General features: G+C 40.0%; 1 protein-coding gene across 1 annotated transcript; it reads left to right on the top strand.

Moving 5' to 3' along the window:
* Positions 1–1,896: 1,896 nt before the first annotated feature.
* LOC147894627 (short-chain dehydrogenase/reductase 2-like) lies at positions 1,897–3,347 on the top strand. Its single transcript, XM_087384989.1, has 5 exons — positions 1,897–1,962; positions 2,047–2,308; positions 2,416–2,496; positions 2,630–2,806; positions 2,896–3,347. Exons 1-5 carry the CDS (start codon positions 1,937–1,939, stop codon positions 3,292–3,294), a joined length of 945 nt encoding a protein of 314 aa, XP_087241115.1. The 5' UTR covers positions 1,897–1,936; the 3' UTR covers positions 3,295–3,347.
* Positions 3,348–20,796: the final 17,449 nt, after the last annotated feature.

A 20,796-nucleotide genomic window follows, 5' to 3' on the forward strand; every position in this document is an offset into this window, starting at 1 on the left:
ATGTGCAAGAATTACTTGAATTTAAAAACTTTTAAAAAATTGACTACGCAAAAAAAGACTTTTTTTAAAAAATGTTGTGTTTTTAATACATTTTTGAGGGAATCTTAAAACCAACACTAATGTTACATACCCAAACTAGATGTTACACTGTTTTTCTATAAAATCATAAATTTAAGAATATTAAATCCAAAGAAGTAGAACTTCAGATCAAATCAAAGCATATGAATCAAAATAACATCACAATCCATACAAATCCTTGTGCCTCTCTCTCTCTCTCTCTCTCTCTCTCTAACACACACACACGCACACACACACACACAATCCATAGGAATCCATATGGTTCTCTCTCTCTCTCTCTCTCTCCTTGCAACACACTCCTCCCACCCTCTCTCCTTTACGCCCTTTTGAGCAATCCAAATAGCAATGTCGTTTAGGCACAAGATTGAAGTGATAGATTTGGTATGGGGAAGGGGAGTGCTTCACCAACATTGAAATAATGGGATAAGCCAAAGAGAAACTAGTTGAGAGGATGAGGAGGTTCAGAGGAGAAATAGGTTGAGAGGAGGTTGGGAGGAGAAAGAGGTTAAGAGGTGGCTGACTTGAAAAGGCCAAGAGGAGGTTGAGAGGAGAAAGCTAAGAGGAGGTTGAGGAGAGGAAGAGATTGAGAGAAGGAAGCTGAGATGAGGAAGAGGTTGAGAGAAGGAAGCTGAGATGAGGAAGAGGTTGAGATTAAGCTTGTGAGTGAATGGGGATAGACTCATGGGAGTTGTTTGGGGAGGTGGGGACACTTTTAAAATTTTTGATTTTTTGGAGGGAAAAAATCCGCAATTTTGGGAGCCCACCAAGAGAGGAAGGAGGATAGGGGGGACCAGCCAAAAGTCAAGGGAGAAGGTAAGAGGGAGGCAAATGGGAGCTTAGTGGGGACAATAGAACCTCTCCACCAATGAGAGGCCTATGAAATCCTCCATTCTTTTAATGCCTTCCCATTGGCTGGTTTGCTAATTGCAAATCTTAAGAGGCTCTTTTTGAGTCCAAAATTCCCCTGATGCTAGTGTTCGGTATATGTTTGTGTGTTAGAGGCCTATCATAAAAGTCACCCATGGTCCTCTGGTTGCTCTTATCCATGTGGCGACCAGTGAGTAAAGCAGACATGTGGTAACATGACTGGTGAAAACGTGGCAACGGCGTCCCTCAAGTTATCTTGACGATCAGGAAGGGTTCATATCAATCATCTCAATCAGAATTCGGGCAGATTCTTGCTTTCGGCATCAACATATGGCCCTCCCCTATTCCTTCTAGAGGCCTTAGGGGGGTTTTCAAACCATCCACAGATAGATGAATCCCCCAAAAGCGTTGTGTGCCTCCGTTTCCACTCAGAAGGCTTGTCCATCCACAATGTCTTTCATAAAAGGATGGACACATTTGGCTATATAATAAATGTTGCAGCAATGAAACACTAAAGAGTGTTGGGCTAAAGAGTGTTGGGTTAGCTGGCAAGCATGTCACCTTTCTTGGTAGAGGGTCCTAGGTTTGATTCCTAGCATAACTGGTGATTGGATTACATCGCATGGACACATTCTTGGGCAGTCCTCCTAGGCCCACCCGACTTTTTTGTTGAGCCCCAATGTGAGTCAGATTACACATCAGAATTTTGCTCATGTGGACTCGCCTTTCCACCAGAGCATCTGTCGATTTTCGAGGGGAAATGTGTGAACCACACCTGGCAGTTTTGTGGAGCCCCGATGTGGGTCAGATCACGCATCAGAATATTGGTGTGAAGATTCTTTATGAGAGCGTCGGACCCATTCACACCAAGCCTGTGTCGATTTTCGACGGGACATGAACTGCGGTCGAGAGCGACTTTGTCAAAGAGCCAAAAAACTTTGTTCAGAAGGTAGGATATTGATCATTGTCCCCAAATAACGTGTCTCTTGCTATGGCTTCCGTCGATCATCCCTCCAGGTATCTCCTTCTCCTCTCATCCATCGCCTTGCATGTTTGCTTTCTACGATAATCACCTTCCATCCTTCTCTTTCTTCTTCGCAGATGGTGGAACCACTGCACCCTCGCTGTCGTAACCGGCGCCAACCGAGGTATCGGCCTCGCTCTCTCCCGCCTCCTCGCCCTCCATGGCCTTACCGTCGTCCTCACCTCCCGTAACCCCGCCTTAGGCATCCAAGCTTGCCACTCCCTCCACAATCAAGGCCTCCCTACCGTCGTCTTCCACCAGCTCGATGTGAGGAGCCCCGAGTCCGTCGCCCAATTTGCACGGTGGTTGCAGGCCCAATACGGTGGCTTAGACATACTTGTATGTGCCATTCCATATGCAATCCCTGCTGTTCTTGTAACCACGGCACGACAACAACATTGCAACCGTCATTGGGCTCGCATCTAACATTTGCTGTCGATATGCAGATTAACAACGCCGGTATAAGTGGAGTGGCGATCAACGAAGCTGCTGCAGGAGGATGTAACATTCAGCCTGCACAACTGTTTGTAAGTACGCTTCCTTTGCGCTCTGCCTGGGAAGTAAGCCTCATCTTCAAATGTGTTTGGTTTCCGCTCTTGGGCCTGTTGGTTGTTTGCACATCATTCATGGCCCGGACGCCGACGCTCTTCTATGGTACAGACAGACCTCGAGCTCAGGAAGAAGGTAGTTATAAACGACTTCCAAAAAGGAATTGAGTGCCTGGAAACAAACTATTACGGGATTAAGAGAACCGTTGCAGCTTTGCTTCCTCTCTTTCGGCCTTCCCTTGCAGGAGCTCGTATCGTTAATATTTCCTCAAGTCGGGGACAGTTAAAGGTAAGCTCTAGCTATTCCATTTTCTCTTCTCAAAGTAATTACCAGTTTGGAATTTGGTGTGATCCATTAGCGTCCATGTGCTGCTGCAGCTACTCCCGAACGAAGCGCTGCGTCAACAACTCAGTAATCCGGACACTCTTACGGATGAACTTGTGGAGAAAACCATCCAAAGCTATTTTGAGGATTTGAAATGGGGTTGGTTAGCCGAGAGAAACTGGCCGTTAGACTTGTCAGCTTACACAATGTCGAGGATAGCGCTGAATGCTTATACTCGGATTCTTGCGAGGAACCTTCAAAACAGATCTGAAGGGCACAAAATCTATGCTAATGTCGTGCATCCTGGGTGGGTGAAGACCGACTCCACAGGGAACACAGGGCACTTCACGGCCTCCGAATCTGCGGAAGCGATTGTGTGGGTTGCTCTGCTTGCTGAAAAGCCATGTCCTTCAGGCCAATTCTTCTATTGCAAAGAACATTTCGACTTTTAGCACGGGACTACAAAGAGACAAGAAGTGAAGCATAGAACTTTTATTATTGAATAATAGAAAATATCGATTATTACGAAGCATTCTTCTACAACTTGCTTGGAAAGCATAAATTTGGAATTTTGTTATTTGGATTATCGTGGTTAATAAAAAATTCTTTTTTGGTATTGGTCCACGTGAGGACCTTCTCTTTGGGACCTTTTTGGGCGTTTTAAATGCATGCATTTGATTAGGGTGAATTGGATGCCTCTTTGGTATTCCTGGGCGGCGCAATCATGGGCAATATCTAAAGTTATTCATGGTATTTTTGTTCTCCTGTGGACGAGAGCACATGGGTGGAAGGATTATGCCACTAATATAGAAAGGAATTGCAGAGAATGAAGGTGATCTTTAGTGGGCACAGCTTGGCGTGTTTTGTTTTCTTCCACTAATACAGAATCGCCCATTACTCCGAACCCTGGAGGAGATCTCTGCGAAAATAGTGGTTGCGTGAGTTTTCCATGAGGTCTTCAACTTTAGACGCGTATTTAGACGCAAGCCAGCGAATACAGAAAGTGAGATTTTGGTGTATATCATTGCTTTCCAAACATTGCCCATGATTACTAAAGCACATAATTCTAACAAAAACATCAATGCTTTTTTGCAAGCCCACATATACAAGATTTTGGTGTATATCATTGCTTTCCAAACATTGCCCATGATTACTAAAGCACATAATTCTAACAAAAACATCAATGCTTTTTTGCAAGCCCACATATACAAGAATTAAGTAAGGTGAGGAGAATAAGACAATATGTAAAATAGTTTTGCCAATATCAATGATGTCAATCTCATCCTCAATGAGATCAACCCTTGCCAAACTATCTACTTTAAAATCCAAACAAGTGTTTAGATCTACAAATACATTTAATCCACTACTACTTGTGCTACTCATGTGCTCATCGAAATCAGCATCACCAATGGTAGGCTCGTCCTCATGGGTAATGGCCTCAATATCTGTATCTCCTATCTCATGATCATCCTCCTCTCTCGTATCATGGTCATCATCACGTCCATGGCCATGATCATCCTCCATACGCTCCATAGTAGTAAATGTACTATACATCACTTTGGAACGTGGCATAATAGGTATGACATGCCACCATCTATTATTATCCACCATTGGTTGATAGACAACCTAATTCAAACACAAATACAATCATGTTATTTTTCTTACATCGAATATTTAAAAGCGAGTATTTTTATATGTGTGCACAGTACCTGTTCACATTGTTGCGGTAGTACTAGTGTGTCCTTCCTACTTTGCCAAAACTATGGAGTCAATAGTTACAAAGCCACTTGCATGGCGTTTGATTGTTGCATTAGGGCCTCTTTCCACCACGTCCTTAAACCACTTTACATCCAAAGCATACACAAAGAAGCGTCGAAAGTCAAGCTTAATAATATCTTGGATTATGCCACAATAATCATCCATGGCTGCATTGGCTCCCTCAAAGCTAGCAATGATGCTGCAATCTTGTGTGTTTCTCTTATCATCAATCCGTTGTGTTCGAAAATGCTTGCCCTCACACCATATAGCATTGAACATAGTGCACTACACCAAGAAAAAATCAATTAAATAAGCAATCTAAATTATTGAAAGCTCCTAACTTATGCATAACATTCTATATACCGACCTTGGTCATGCATCCCCTAGCATACTCCCATTCTTCCATTGTGATATGCATCCCCTCGTCTTTCTCTGCTTTCTCCATTTCATTAAGTAGCCAATCCACATGAATATCCTTTGGAAGTGCTCTTAGATACTGAGGGTATGGCACAGAGATCCGTGGTGTGTATGAAAGAGGGCCCTTTCTTCTTGTCATCTTGCCTTTGCATCCTCATATCTTGTCACCCATCTTTTCATCACATCACTATTAAGCACGCAATAGAGGTTAATACTATTATGCAACTCCGTGTCTATTACTTTGTTGCATCCTTTCTCTTGAGGCACAATAGAGATCATCCTTAGGTCTTCATCATCTCTCCAAAGTCATGGGAGAGAGCTATCCACATCAATAAGAAACTCAGAAATATATACAAGTGACTCTTGTACCAACCAACCCTCGGCCATGCTACCTTTGGGTCTTGCATTTTGTCTCACGAAGCCCTTCAAGGTCTTCATGAAGCACTCGAGGAAGAACAACCATCGTGCATGTATAGTACCGCATATAGCAATCTCATCCACCAAATGCACTATAAGATGTAGTTGGCTTGTGAGAATAGAATGTGGAAATGTCTCCTCCACTAAACAAACCACCTCCACTGACATAACTCGAGCATTCTCAAGCGTGGTGGGATCTATTTCCTTTGAGCTCACATACTTAGAAATGAAAAAGTACAACATATTGGCAATATGAACACCTTGCATAGAGCATTGATATGCATCATATTTTGTATCATGTAAAGTACCTCACAAGCTCGCCCATCTTGTAAATACAATCTTTCACATCCTTCGATGCACTACGTGAAATGCTAGTAGGTAGTATGAACTGAACCCATGAGGAGGTGGTTGATTAGTTGCCTATAATTATTCACTCACAAATTTGAAAGGAAAAAGATATTATGCACATAAAATACTTACTTGGAGCATCTTGTGCCAATCATGAGATTTCAAGCCATATAATTGCTCTACACCTCTTTTCTTGCTCTTTGTAAAGGCTCCCTTTAAACACCTCATGCATCCAGTGGGAGTACGAATTGTAGTAATAGCGCGCTTCACCGTCGCCATCTCTAGCTTTGAGAACCTCCACGATGCACGAGGTAAAAAAACACGCCCATTTGGTCTCTCTTGTGGCCAAGCTTCACGCATCCTCCCTATGGTATGTAGATCCTCCCTTATGCCTGCGGAATCTCGTGTCCCATTCAAATGCTCCCAAATGGTAGATGTCACATTCTTGAAGATATGCATGGGATCAAGCAGGTGATTGATCTTGAGGTGGGACCAATATGGTAAACGATAAAAGATGGAGTATCTAAACAAAATAAAGTGTTAGCAGGCAATCTTTATTTCCAGCCAATATAGCACACAATAGTTACAAACCCTTACCGGCTCATGCCAAGTGGTGGAGTCGTCATGGAACCGTCCCAAATTCTCATCCAATCTCCTGTGGTGAGTGATTGTGGGAGGATTTCATTCCAAGGGGCAACATATCTAGGATGATCAGGTGAGAGAAATCGATGGTGATTCTCATAGATGACCTTATTCAATGCATCTGCCCATGAGGCAACTAGCGAAGGACCACAAACAAGACATGCATGGTAACCCGATGTAGTGAGACCTAAACAATAGATGCAATTAAGAGTTGAAGGTGGGTTTAGGGTGCCACATCCTTTGCCTATTCATAATTAGAAGTGTAATGCTTACCTGAACACTCGCCATAGCCTGGGAAGTCATGCATCATCCACATCAAGACTGCTTTGCAATTGAAGTCTCGTGACGAGGGAGGCCTGCTCACATCATGCACCTCGATACCTCTCCAAAGTATCTCTAGCTTGTCAATCAAAGGCTCCAAATAAACATCAGGGTTTTTGACTTTATGTTTCCCTGGAACTAGAAGGGACACCATAACATGTCCTTTCTTAATAGCCATAGAGGATGGAAGATTATAATTCACCAATATCATTGGCCATACACTGTAAGAGGTGCTTTTGAGACCAAATGGGTTCACACTGTCTACACCCAATCCAAGTCTCAAGCTCCTAGGTTCTTCCTTGAAGCTTGGCCATGTGTCTTCAATATGCTTCCATGCATGAGAGTCCGCAAGAGTTCTCCACTTGCCATCGGTTGATCGATGGGAGGAATGCCATGACATGAGCTTCGCAATAGATTTACACTTGAACATATGTTGGATGCGAGAAATTATGGGAAAATGTTGCAGAACCTTACGAGGCAAGTCCAAAGTTTTGAGATCTGTTCTATATCTTGCCTCTCCACAAGTAGGACACTCTCTTGCATCCTTATGTAGTCCATGAAACAAAACGCAATCGTTGACACATGCATGGATGCGCCTGTAATCTAATCCTCCAAGAGAGGTCACATGTTGCCTTGCCACATCTCTTGAGGTCAGTAATTTATTCTCCCTTGGAAGCATTTTACACAATAGCCTGCACGTGAAGACCATAAATGAGAAAAAGCATTCGAGTAATTGACCCACTAGCATAATTCACCATGTTTGCAAAATAGACTTTAAAGTTTACTTGAGTAATGCATTCAAACTTGCATTGCTCCATCCATAGATGGTTTGCAAGTTTAGTAACTCAAGGGAGGCACGTAGAACAGGGAATATGCACCCCTCAAACAGTGGAGTCGATGCTGCAGTAAAAAGATCATCCTGCTCCATGCTATCATCCCTCCCTTGATGGACATGTAAATCCCACACCATACCATCAAACACCTCCTCCTCCATGGCTTCATGAGGTAATGGTGGAGAGCTACTATCACCATCACTCCATGCATCCGTAACGGTCCCTCCTGAAGATCCCACCTCATATCGCCGATGCTTCGCCTCCTCATGGCGAGCATAGGGCAACATATGCAGGTGTGGCACTGCATCCTGTATTAAATTAAAACGGGATCATAACTCAAACATATGAACACCCATAGGTATCTCAATCAACCTTAACTTACAAACCCTTACCATGTTTACGGTCGCATCCCATTCTCCATACTTTGAGATGTGATTGAGTGTAATCCTGCGTGCACGATACATGTTTCCTTGACATCGATCACACATACATTTGATTTTTTGCTCCAACCACATTTTGCGATGGTGGATACGGATGGATTCATCCTCAATGGAGCTACTTGTTGAAGATGAAGACATCCTACAAACAAACAACCCAAAAAAATTTGCTTTTCTTCAAATATTTAATTTTAAACTCTGTGGTGCGTGTAAAGGCATGTCTAAAACTGCGTCTGTCTATTCTGTGGTATGCGTATACAAGCGCGTCTAAAACCATGTCTAATCTGTGTATTTAGATGCATATATAGACATGCTATTAGACGCATCTATAGACGCGGCTTTTAAATCTACTTTTAGCACGCTCGCTTTGCTTTTCTTCACATTACTTACACTTTGCGTGGCTTGCTTGCTTTGCTATTAGCAGATCCACAGTTTCGATGCTTAAGAGAAAGGCACCCACACTTACTTCCAAGCTTAAAGGAGAAGAGGGCGAACAAGGAAAAGAAGCAACTTTGAAAAAAGAGAAGAACCTTCCATACCTCTATCCAAGGTAAGTCTTTTTGCAGTTGATCTTTTTTGGAAGTTTGCTCTCTTTGGATTTGCACTTTCTCGTATCCAAAAAACGCATGATTTGGTATCAGTGTTACGTTTTTGTGTCAGGCACATGTCCTTTTCTACTTTTTAGAAAAGTCCGTCTGTCAGAGCGCGTCTATAGGCGCATCTCAGAGCACATCTAAAACTGCATCTATAGGTGCGTTTAGATGCACGTCTAGCCTATTTGTAGACACAGACAACCGCATCTACAGACGCACTGTTATACGCAAAAATAGACGCATTAGTCAAATGTGTCTGTAGATGCGCTCCGACAGTAATCCTCTCTTCCCTTCCCCTTTCTTCTCAGCTCATCAGTAATCGTCTTTTTTTCTTTTTTCCAGTTCATCATGTGGTTAGGAAGCGCTTCGAGCTCACCTGATCTCCGAGAGTCTATTTTAAGGGACTTATATAACCTTTTAGGGCACCCTCCTAGTCCTGTAGAGTTATACGGGTATATGACGGGTACTCTAAACACCCTCCAGGAGTTGGTACTATAGACTCCAAACCACCCCACACCAGCTGAGATCACCCCAGCGGAGTTAGCACAGCCTAGCCAGCTACACAGCGTGGGCCCATCTCCCATGCCATCTTATGCCCCTTCCCCCATGCCATCTTATGCCCCTTCCACCATGCTATCTTATGCCCCTTCCTCCATGTCGTTAGGAGGTCCTTCTGTCTCGCAGAGCCGTCGACGTACTCCTGTGCAGTCGAGACTCGGTTCTCTAGCTACGAGTGGTCCACATAGTCTCGTGCAGTCTCTAGCTACGAGTGGCCAGCGTACTAGCTCGACACGACACAGTAGTAGGCATAGTAGCAGGGAGAGCGGTGGGGGATGCATGGCATAGTGCTTTGGGAGGGGTGGCTGTGGGGACGATGATGATTCAAATGATTTAGATGTGCCTCCGGGTGATGGTACGATATTCTATGACATCACTCAGACAGGAGGCATCTTGATGGATGCATGGGGGAAGGACCTCATGGCCTTCATGCGCTCTGTAATTGCTAACCATTGCAAGCCGACAACCAAGAAGAAGACAACACTCTAAATGACAACGACAAAGCCGTAGAAGAAAACTTTGTTATGGACACTTTCGTCCACAGTATTTATACAAGCCAATAAGTTATTGATTTTGAAGACAAAACTATTGCAATCGCCCCATCAGAAGCTTTTCTCCTTTGAGTATGTTTAAAGACAAACATTGCGAGGAACTAGCATTATCAAAACTATTTTTTGGGACTAAACGAGAATACAACATTCCTCAGCACACCTCCTACCAAATCATCACAAGTTGGGAACTAACAAATGTGGACCGGCGCTTTGCTTTTTCAATAGACAACATTTTCTTCAAAACTATGAAAATTCTAGTGAAGCAAGTGCTATCGTCCTCTTGGGTTTGAATGCGCAAGGCAATAACAAGAGGCCAAACAATACTAGCCAAGCATACACAATTAGATACAAACATTGAAAAGCTCTTGCAATCCAACATAGGGTTTTGTGACTTTTCACATCTTCGCATGTTTGCTGACTACAAGTACTATATCAAGAAAAATCTATTTGCAATGCTTAGACAATTGGGCCTTCCAATCTTCTTTGTTACACTATCTACAGTCGAGAAACTATGGGAACCATTGCTTCAATGCATCCACGTGTTCAACCCAAATAAATAAATTGTTCCCCAAGCAAACAATAAAGCACAGCTACGGTAATTGATTCGCTCGGACCTAGTGACTACAGCACAGTACTATGTTCATAAATTCCAAGCCCTCAAAACATTGCTTAAGAGAGAACACATCATACAAAGCATGGCCTCCAACTTACCCGCAAACGAATGCATAATATGAGTAGGAAATGCAATATTGAACACTCAGCACATAAGCTCACAGCAAGCAGTATATCTAGCAATATCTCTGCCACTTTCATCTTCCACTTGACAGTTCCAATACATTAACACAAATCCCTCAGAATCAAGAACACTCCTATTGAAATGATGACAAGACTTGCAAAAACTACACTTGAAAGCACATATATCTTCTTTGACGACATCATCACTGACATAAAACGTGCAAATAGTCTTCACGACATATGCTTGGCAACATTCGCGAGCGAGTACACCTACTCCCCAACACATTCCAGGAAAAATCCTAGAATTATTCACTTCAACAACTATAGTGAACTCAACGATCCAGAGAATTATTATAGAGAAGTTTGCACTCTATTCTTACCATATCCCATCCCAATCTTGAACCAACACTTGATGAAATAATTCCTACTTGGCATGACATCTACTATGACAACAAACATATGATAGACACCAACAAGAAAAAATTTAACAAGCTCATTCCAAGAATTAATTCAAAATCAATAACTACTTCTAATACTTCTACAACATAGTCCCAATAGTCCACATTTAAGAACAATGACAAAAATAACATTGGACTTGACATGTCCAACCCCATTAAACAAAACCAATTTCACAATCAGTACTTGTTAACATACAAAACAATACCAAACACCGAGTATTACGGTGTCCTAAGGAACCTAAATCATCAACAATGCTTGATTGTGGAAGAAATCATGCTAAAAAAAAGGATTAGCCCTTTGGAACCATTTCATCTATTTTTGACAGGAAATGATGGAATAGGTAAGACGCACACTCTAATGGCCATTGTGGAAGCACTACAAAGGCATTACTCCCACAAAAGAATGACTGATGTGGAACTTCCTAGAATCCTCCTACTTGCTTACACTGGAAAACCAGCATATAATATTGGTGGTACGACAATTCATGTGGTGCCTACCTTTGATGGCTTCCCACTACACAAACTTATTAGCAGAAAAATTGCAAGAACTGTCACAACTTTACAAAGACCTTCAATTGGTTGCGTTCAACGAAATATCCTTAATGTGGTATAGCACCTTCCTTGCTGCTGACATGTGTCTAAGGGAAATAAAGCACAATCGCCTTCAACCTTTCAAAGGAGTGGATATTCTATTGTGTGGAGATCTATGCCAAGCTAGTCCTATAAAAGACTCATGGCTTTTCATGGAACAATCTTCAAAAACATCCATGACAACATCTTTTTGGTTAGACAATGTGCTAATGTATGAACTCCACATTCATGTTACTAAAGAGAATTGATATTACAATATGAAGAATATATCAACAAAAACAATTGTGAATGCCTACTAACAATATTCTCCACTTCCAGTGCCAACATAATCGCAATTGTCAATGTGTACAAATCACCATCAGCATCGTATTGGACCCTCCTATCATCACTACAATAACTTTTACAAAAATTACAATCATCAACAATCATAATGATCATAAGAGATTTCAATATAGACTACAACACAACAAACACTAGCACAACAAAAACAAAGTCCTTTATGACACAACATAATTTCAAGCAACTGATTCAACATCCAACTACAATACATGGGTCCACTATTGACCACATATGGATAAACAACCCCACACAACATACATTAACATGAACTAACTTCATTTACGGGTCAGAACACTCTCTTCTTTACACCAACATTAATGTCTCATAGGGCATGCCTTTTGATTGTAATTCACCTTGTTATAAATCCAATCCTATTTGTTCTTTGAATTTATAAGATTTTTGCTAAAGCTTTAGCCTTGAGGCTTAAAAACAAAATTGAATCTTTCATATTAATATAAGCCCTCATTATTAAAAATAAAAAATCAAAATTGAATACTAGATAAGAGAGGAACAAAAAGGGTTTATAAGAGGCAGACATATACAAGAGGCCATTCTTATCCTTTGCATGGTTTAAAGTATGCAGCAAGAACATAAAATTTTCTTTTTAAAAGTGGACTTTGATAAGACTTATGTCAAAAGGGAATGGGATTTCATCCTCAACTCTCTCAAGGACATGGGTTTTGGGAGATACATTCTACATATTTATTGAGGTACTACTAAGTGGGCAAGCACTAAATTCTATAGGCATATTGTAAAAATATCAATTGATTTGGCATTCATCTCATCATAGGCATCCTTTTGTGCTTGTGCAAGCTTTAGAAGTGGCGACAACTAGTCGGATTCCCCTCCCCTTCCTCAGAAAGTCAATCAAATAGGGGTGTTCTTTATCACCTTTGTCATAGCTATTGATTTACTAGGTTGTCTTATTCAGGAAAAGTTAATGGAGGAAAAATCAAGGGCATTCAATTAGAGGGAGAGAGAAAAGCTGGTGATACCAATGTCACCTCGATATGTTAGTAGGATATACCTTGGAATTGCTTAGAGACGTTTTGCATAATGTTGGGGTTAAAGATCAACCATAGTAAAAAGAGAGAGACAAATTATTTTCCATCAATTTGCTGATGATACCAATCTTAGCCCCGAAAATGATGATATGTTAGAAGGACATACCTTGGATTTGCTTAGAGATGTTTTGCATAGTGTTGGGGTTAAAGATCAACCATAGTAAAACTGGGATTCTTTTGAGATATATAGAGATGCACATCTCTATCCCTATTGGGGAAATTAGTCTTAGACACATTGAAGATAACACAATCACAAAGGTTTTCTTTGGATGGTGTAATAAAGCTATTTTAAATGGTCACTTAGGCACAAAATTTGCAACTTAAGCAAGAATTGCATGATGTGGAACACAAAACTACAAGCATTCAAGACTATATCTTGAAAATTTGAGGCATTTTTTATCAAGTTGGTAGTATTGGTGTCCAAGTAAATGATCATGTCACATGGTTACATGGGTGGGAAGGGTGTATCAATCTTTTGTCACCAAGATCTCCATTAGGAAGAACATTCTATCTTTCAATAATCTCATCCCAGTACTCATAAGTGAGGAAAGGCGGTTGTCAAAATAGGGTACTATTGCTAATACTAGGGGCTTGACATCTACCAAGTCAAAGAATCCCTTAGTGACTGGAGGTGGTCAAGGTAGGGGAAGAGGAAATACATGAGGCCATGGTCAACACCAAGGGCTTGGTGGATAGTCACATTATGGCCCACAAAGTCAACAATGTTAGCCAGGAAATCAGCCCCAAACAATCCAAATAAGGGTGGATATACCAAAGGCAAGGGGAGAGATAGAGGTCGTAGTGGTACTCAAAAAAGGAAGAAAGTTGGGCTCATACAATGATTGTGGCATTGCTGGTCATTATGCATATGGGTGTTGTAAGAAGTAGGCAAAAATTTGGTTAGGGAAATTAGCTATGCATCCAATTGGCAATGATCGATTGCATTTTGGTGAATTGTCAATGATGCAACATGTAATGGTCGCTATGCAAGTAAGTGATGAAGAGTGGTATGTTGACTTAGGCACATCAAATCACATGATGCCATGAGCAGAGTGGTTCAGTGAAATGAATCTTGTGAGGAATCATGTGTATACATGGGAGAGATACTAAGCATTAGGTTACTCATACTGACAATATGCCCATACAATCGGTGGATGAGAAAAATCAAACACTAGGCAATGTTATGTATTTGTCTAATATCACAAATAATCTTATTTCTATTGTCCAAATGACATAGAGAGAGACCTTGAGGTTCAATCCAATAAATATGGTTGTACAGCATTGGATATGCATGGAAACATGTGCGCCATGGCATAGGGCAAGAAAGTTGGTCCGATGTTCAAACTAAATACCATCATGCCAAGCATAAAGGCCAACAAAGTTGCTCTTTTGCATGCTGAAATTTTAGACTTGGAAAAGTGGCAATGCATGAGCCACATGAATTACCAAAGGCTAAAGTCATTGCCAGAATATAGTGTTATCCTTGGGGTGCCTAGGCTCCCTATTGTAGAGCCTTCATGTGTGTGTGGTGCATGCCAATTTTCCAAGAAATTATGGAAGCCATTCCTATGGAAAGAAAGTGAGCTCATTGCATACTCAGGCTCATTTGCACAAATGCCTGGATGGCTTCGTAGCCCAACATGAGTGGGCTAAAATATTATGGTTCCTTTGTTGATGACTTCTCATGCAAGACATGGATATATTTTTATGCAAGAGAAATTAGAGGTACTTGGAAAATTTTAGTAGTTTTTGTCTATGGTGGAAAGAGAGACCAACCTATAGATTGTGACCATCCATTTGGATGGAAGGGGAGAAATATATGTCAAGAGAGTTCACCCGCCGCATATCTAGATGCTCATGGCTTTAAAAGGCGAGTTTCATGTGCAATTACACATAGCACAAAATGGTGTAGCTGAGAGGAAAACTAGGACCATTACAAAGGGTGCAAGAGAATTGTGCAATGAGAAACACATTCCTAGACATAATTGGGTTATGTAGTGCAAAGTGTAGCATATATTATGAATCAAATGCGTATAGTGGTAGTGCATAATAAGATTCTTGAGGAAGCTTAAATGCAAGTGCTCAAACAGATGTCTCATGTTCAAAAGCATTTGGATACATGTGCTATGTACATATTTTGGATGAGAGATGGAAGAAGTTAGACCCTAAGGCAAAAAAATGCATATTTATGGGGTATGCATCCAAATCTAAAAGGTACAAGTGCTACAATTTGATTGTGAGGGAGTTTTGCATCAGTCAAGATGTAGCCTTTGATGAGTTGAGCAGTTGGTACAAACCAATAAATGCTATTTGTGATCCACATAATGATATGGCTGAAATTCCAATTCATGAATAATGACATGTTGGTGCCTCCTTTGCTAATGGAAATGAGGTTATATATGTCAGAAGCACAAACCCTTAGTTGAGTAGATTGAAAAGTAAATGTGTCATAACCAGGTGTGGTAAGAAATTCCCAAAGTATGGCTGGTCTTACTATTGTAAATTAGCCTCAAACCAGCGGTTTTGGTGGCACTGTATCAACTCCAATGAGTCCATTCATAGGGAATTAGAAGACAAAATGTTCAGACGCATATGGATGTGTATTGTAGCCCAAGTGTGATGTTTGTTACTTCTATTTTTACAAGTCTAGAAGACATACAATAAAGTGTCATGCCATGCAAATTGACTTAGGTGAAATACGCAGCAATAGGCTCATATATGATGTATTTATAGCAGTACATCATGCTTATATGGCATGAGCACTGTAAGAAAAAGAGCCAAAAAGGTTTGAGGAAGCGGTTGACAACCCACAATGGGTAGATGCCATGAATGATGAGATGGATGCATTAGAAAAACAAGAAACATGGTCTCTTGTTGACTTACCTCCAAGTAAGAGTGCCATAGGCTACAAATGGGTTTACAAAGTGAAGCATAATGTAGATGGCAGTGTGAGTAGGCACAAGGCTCATTTGGTTGCTAAAGGGTAAGCTCAATTTTATGGCATTGATTATAAAGAGACCTTCAACTTGATTTCTAAGATGGTAACAATTTGGATGGGGGTTGCATTAGATATAACTAATGGTTGAAAAATTGCATCAAATGGATGTCAAGAGTGAATTCTTGAATGGAAAGGTAATGGAGGAAGTTTATATGGAAGAACCACCTAGCTTTTAGGATGAGAGATACCTACATAGCAAATGTAGATTGAAAAAGGCAATATATGGGCTAAAGCAAGCACAAGCATGGCATACTTAGATTACTTCATATTTTTAGCAATTAGTTTTTATGCATGTTTGGATAGCCCTCTTTGCAATGGTAAGGGGGATTGATAAGATGCTCATCATTTTATATGTCGATGAATTGATACTCGTTGGCAGTAATGAGAAGCTAATTGCTCAAGTGAAGGAAAAATTACAGGTGAGTTTGAGATAAAAGGTCTTGGAGACCTACATTTTTTTCTAGCCATAGATATAATCAAGGAATATGGTGACACATGAATGATGTAGCATTATATGTGTTAGACATATTGGCCAAGCATTGCATGACTACATGTAAGTCTATGTCTATACCCTTGGACCCGATTGTGAAGATGACATCACATATAGGTAATGAGTGAAGATACTCAAATATGCAGACAAATGGTGGGAGCTCTTATCCATCTCACTACTAATAGACAAGATCTTAGTTATGCAGTCAAAGTAGTCAAACAATTTATGCATACACCCAAGAAGCCATAGTTGGATGTTGTCAAGAGATTTATGAGATATGTGAAGCCTATACTTGATCATGGATTGTACTACATGTGGTTGGGAATTCATCCACCTAAGCTGGTTGCCTGCGTTCAAATCCCTTGGGATGCTTCCCTTCTCCCTGGCCACCAATAGATGTGCTCCTAGAAGTTAGAATGGGTATGTGAAGGGGTGAAAAAGGAAAAAAAACTTACACACGGCATTGATCATTAGGCAAGACACCACCCCCTTGATCTATTATGATATCAAATTTACCCTCTCCCCTCACTACCCTCTTGCTACATCTCTCGCACATGGATGCTACCACTATTTTGGAAGAGTCAAATGGGAGTCAAACTCATGCTTTGGGTGAAGTACATGAAAATCAATTCCAACCATTCAAGGGCTGAAGTAGAGCCTAAGATTTATGCATACATAGATGACAATTGGGCAAGTAGTGCAAATGATGAGATCTACATCAAGAAATGTATTCAATTTTGCAGGGGTTGCAATATCATGACCTTCAAAGAAGCTGTCTACTATTGCATTAGCTTCTACCAAGGCTACATATAGAGGGCATGTGAGGCCATCTAGTTATGCAGACTATGAGCACAAAGTGGCTATGATACAGTGGATCTGATATCTTTTTATTGTGATAATATTAGCAACGCCATGCTAACTACAAAGCACATAGAGATCCACTACCATTTCATTTGAGAAGATCCTTAGTGGAGAGGTAGACTTGTAGCATGTGTCTTTGATTGCCATGCTTACAGGCTTCTTTGTGATCCTGCCTAATGGCAAGAAAAGGTCTTCTAGTACAAATAATCCTCAATATGCATCTTCCAATGTTGGTAGTTCTTGCCATTGTACTTCTCAATTTTGAGCTTGCCTTGTTCTATCATTGCTTCCACTCAAACCAGGAACCTCATTCCAAATGATTCAAATGGGCATTGCTCAAACAAATGATCTGATACTAGTTGTACAATAATGGAACAACAATGCGAGGAGATTGAATGCATAAAATACACAATACTGAAAGTGCACAAAATGGAAAAGATAGACACTGATATACATGGTTCACCCACCGTGGGCTACGTTCATGGAGAAACAACCAGACCTATATTTTTGTTATCCAACAAGTGAGAAGACATAGGCAAAAACAATCTCTGAGAAAAGATTAGGTTCCACATACAACATAGTCAATATAGAAACATCTATAGCCAGATTTATGGATCAGTGAAGGGGCTTTCCAAAAACCAAAAATATATGGGGTTTTCTAGATAAAAGGAATCTGTCAAAGGTTAAGCCAATTAAATGCAAGCATTGAAACACTTCTTTGAACTATTAGCCATATTTAGATCAGAAGTATGCTCTACCAAGGGGTCAAAACTATGTAAAGGAATGTTGAAAGCTCAAGAAAGTCTCAATTCCTACATTGTTTGGAAGGGATTCTTAAGGAAAACAAGTACCTTCTCTTGCAAGGATTCTATATGGCTTCAATGATCTAAAAGGATTCTCCTCTAGTAGAAGCATCACTCAAAGGAGCTATCATGCTAAATAAGAATGGTATCAGGGTATGGCAAGACCAATGGGATAGACAAGCTCTTGGATATACTGCTTTGATTTGATATTGATCCAAGAAAGAATAGGACTTTGGGATAGAGATACTCTAAGCTGGATGGGGGGAAGGTTACGAACTTCTCCCAAAGAGTTTAGGTGTATGGGACAAAAGAAATTATTCCCTATCCCAATCTTTGTGTAGGGAGAGGAGCTGTTGCCCCATTTAAATAAGAGATGGCATAGGAAGGACCCTACTAAAGTATGGAGAGCTAGATTTGACAAAATGTGGACAAAGTCAATCCCTAAGCCTCTTGTTGTTGATTATACATAAAATGGTATGGATAGATAGTAAGGTTAGGAACTTTAGACTTGGGGATGGGAGGTGTAAGAGATGCAATAGAGCTCACAAAGTCCTCCCCCATCTCTTTATGAATTGCTAGTTTTCTTTGCACATTTGGGACACACTTAGAGCACAAGTTTTCTCTTTTCCATTCAGCTATGCCTACATTCTTTTTGGGGAGAATCATAAGGGGATTCAAGTCTCATGTGTTATGGAATATCTGGCTACAATTGAATGATAATCTATTTAGAGATGAGTTTTTGAATGCTGGTCAAACTTTCCTAACATGGTGAATTCTTTTAGGAATGCAATGACAATTTGGAGAACTATGACCATTTGGTTCGCTAGATAATGAATGTTTCAAAAAAGAGCCTACTCTAGCTCATCAATAAGTTGACATGGTTGCATGTACTTAGAATCTTTTGGAGGACATCATCAAGTCCTTCCTTGAAAATGTGGACCCACAAGTACCCACAGATGCTTGACCACTAGGGTGATTCTCATCAAAATGTTCAACCTTATCCCTAGCATACCATAGAATTACTACCCTAGATCAATTCTCATTTTATGCCAAAATTTGCAACTAAGCCTCTTGCTGCGAGAGCACCTCGCTACTCTGCCATTTCTATTCAATCCTCACCAACTATTCACATGGCATTGATTGCTTAGAACTCTTCTTAGGATGGTTACATGGCCCTAGGACTCAGCCCCTTGCATAGATCAAATTTAAGCATTTAGCACTTCACAAGAAGGTTACAGCACCGATTTCCAAACCCTTTAGGATGACACTACTAAGATAGACACTTTGGCATAGAAGGGGTCATATTCTACCAATGTACCTTCTAACAAGCCATTATGATAGCAAAGCATATGCCTTTCATGGCTAAATAGTCTATTCTAGCCGGTGCCTTGCTATCACCCCCTCAAACAAAGGAGCATGTATGGAGGACTAAAACATGGTGGTCCTTAGGGTTGTCTTCCATCTAGCTATGGTTAGTTTCTCACTTGTTTTTGTATGGAATTTTATGTCACCCATATCTTCGGATGGTATCTCCCCATTTTGTTGTACAAGTGTAGAGATATACTTTTTGTAATAATAGGATTTTATGACTTAGAAATATGAACCCTCGTTTCACAAAAAGAAATAAAGAATAAACTATGTAATGATGATATCAAACATGCTAAAACAAAATGTGAATTTCAATAACAACAACACATTTACATCATGAAATAATAGCAAACAAAACTAATGTTGCATACAAATAAAACACATAAATGACAAATTAAATAAACTTGCACATTGAAAATTTAAAAGCACACTTGACTTAGTGAATTACAATAAAACAAGTGAATGAACGATACTAGATTCTAGGAATAAAACCTTTGAATGGGAAATGTGATCCAACAAGAAGTCCTCTCTTGTATTTCAAGTTGAATTTGATGGATCTTGCTCCAAAATAAAATTTATGCTTCTAAATCTCAAAATCTATTTCAAATAATCTTTTGTAAAAAACTACTAATAGCAAGAGTATATGTGTTGGAAATTAGTTCTAAAGTGACAATGTTTTTATACTTATACCACCCTCCATAAAATTTCTTTGACGACGCAAAAAAGTTCCAAATGTTTTAGATAATGTCCAAAAACAATATCACATGCTAAAAATACCAAGTAACGGTAACTTTCTTCTAGAGAATTTAATAGCATATTTGACTTATTAAATTCTACTAGATATAATACAAATTATATTTAAAAACTAGAAACATTATTAAACTATTGAATGCAAAATATGGGGTGCTTATGTGATCCATCATCTTTTCCTCTTAAGTGGACTCCATTGTGTTGTAGGCTAAACTATAGGGAGCTTACTCCAAAACAAATTACATCCTTCCAAACATCTCAAAATCTATTTCATGAGATTTTTGTAGAAAACTATAGATAGTAAGTGTGCATGTATTTGAAACTATCTATTTGGTTTGAAAGAATATCCAAAGCGACTATCTACTTATTGTTGCACTATTATCCCTTGTTAGAAAGACTTTATAATCCCACTCTTGATAAAAATTTCACTTAAAAACCTTTAGCATTTTGAAATCATATGCTAAAGGAAAACAACACAACTACACAAAACAAATTGCAAAGTGAATCTTTCTTCAAAGTTGCACCATAAAACTTTAAATCTCATCATTGTCACTATCTTGAATTGTTCCAAAGGTTGCCTCACCTTAACCTCAAAGCTACTTTGATAGACCTTAAACCTTCA

The sequence above is a fragment of the Dipteris shenzhenensis genome, chromosome 14, assembly GCF_047967505.1.
Source record: "Dipteris shenzhenensis isolate YYH24624 ecotype China chromosome 14, Dip_SZ_1.0, whole genome shotgun sequence".
NCBI classification, from domain to species: Eukaryota; Viridiplantae; Streptophyta; class Polypodiopsida; order Gleicheniales; family Dipteridaceae; genus Dipteris; species Dipteris shenzhenensis.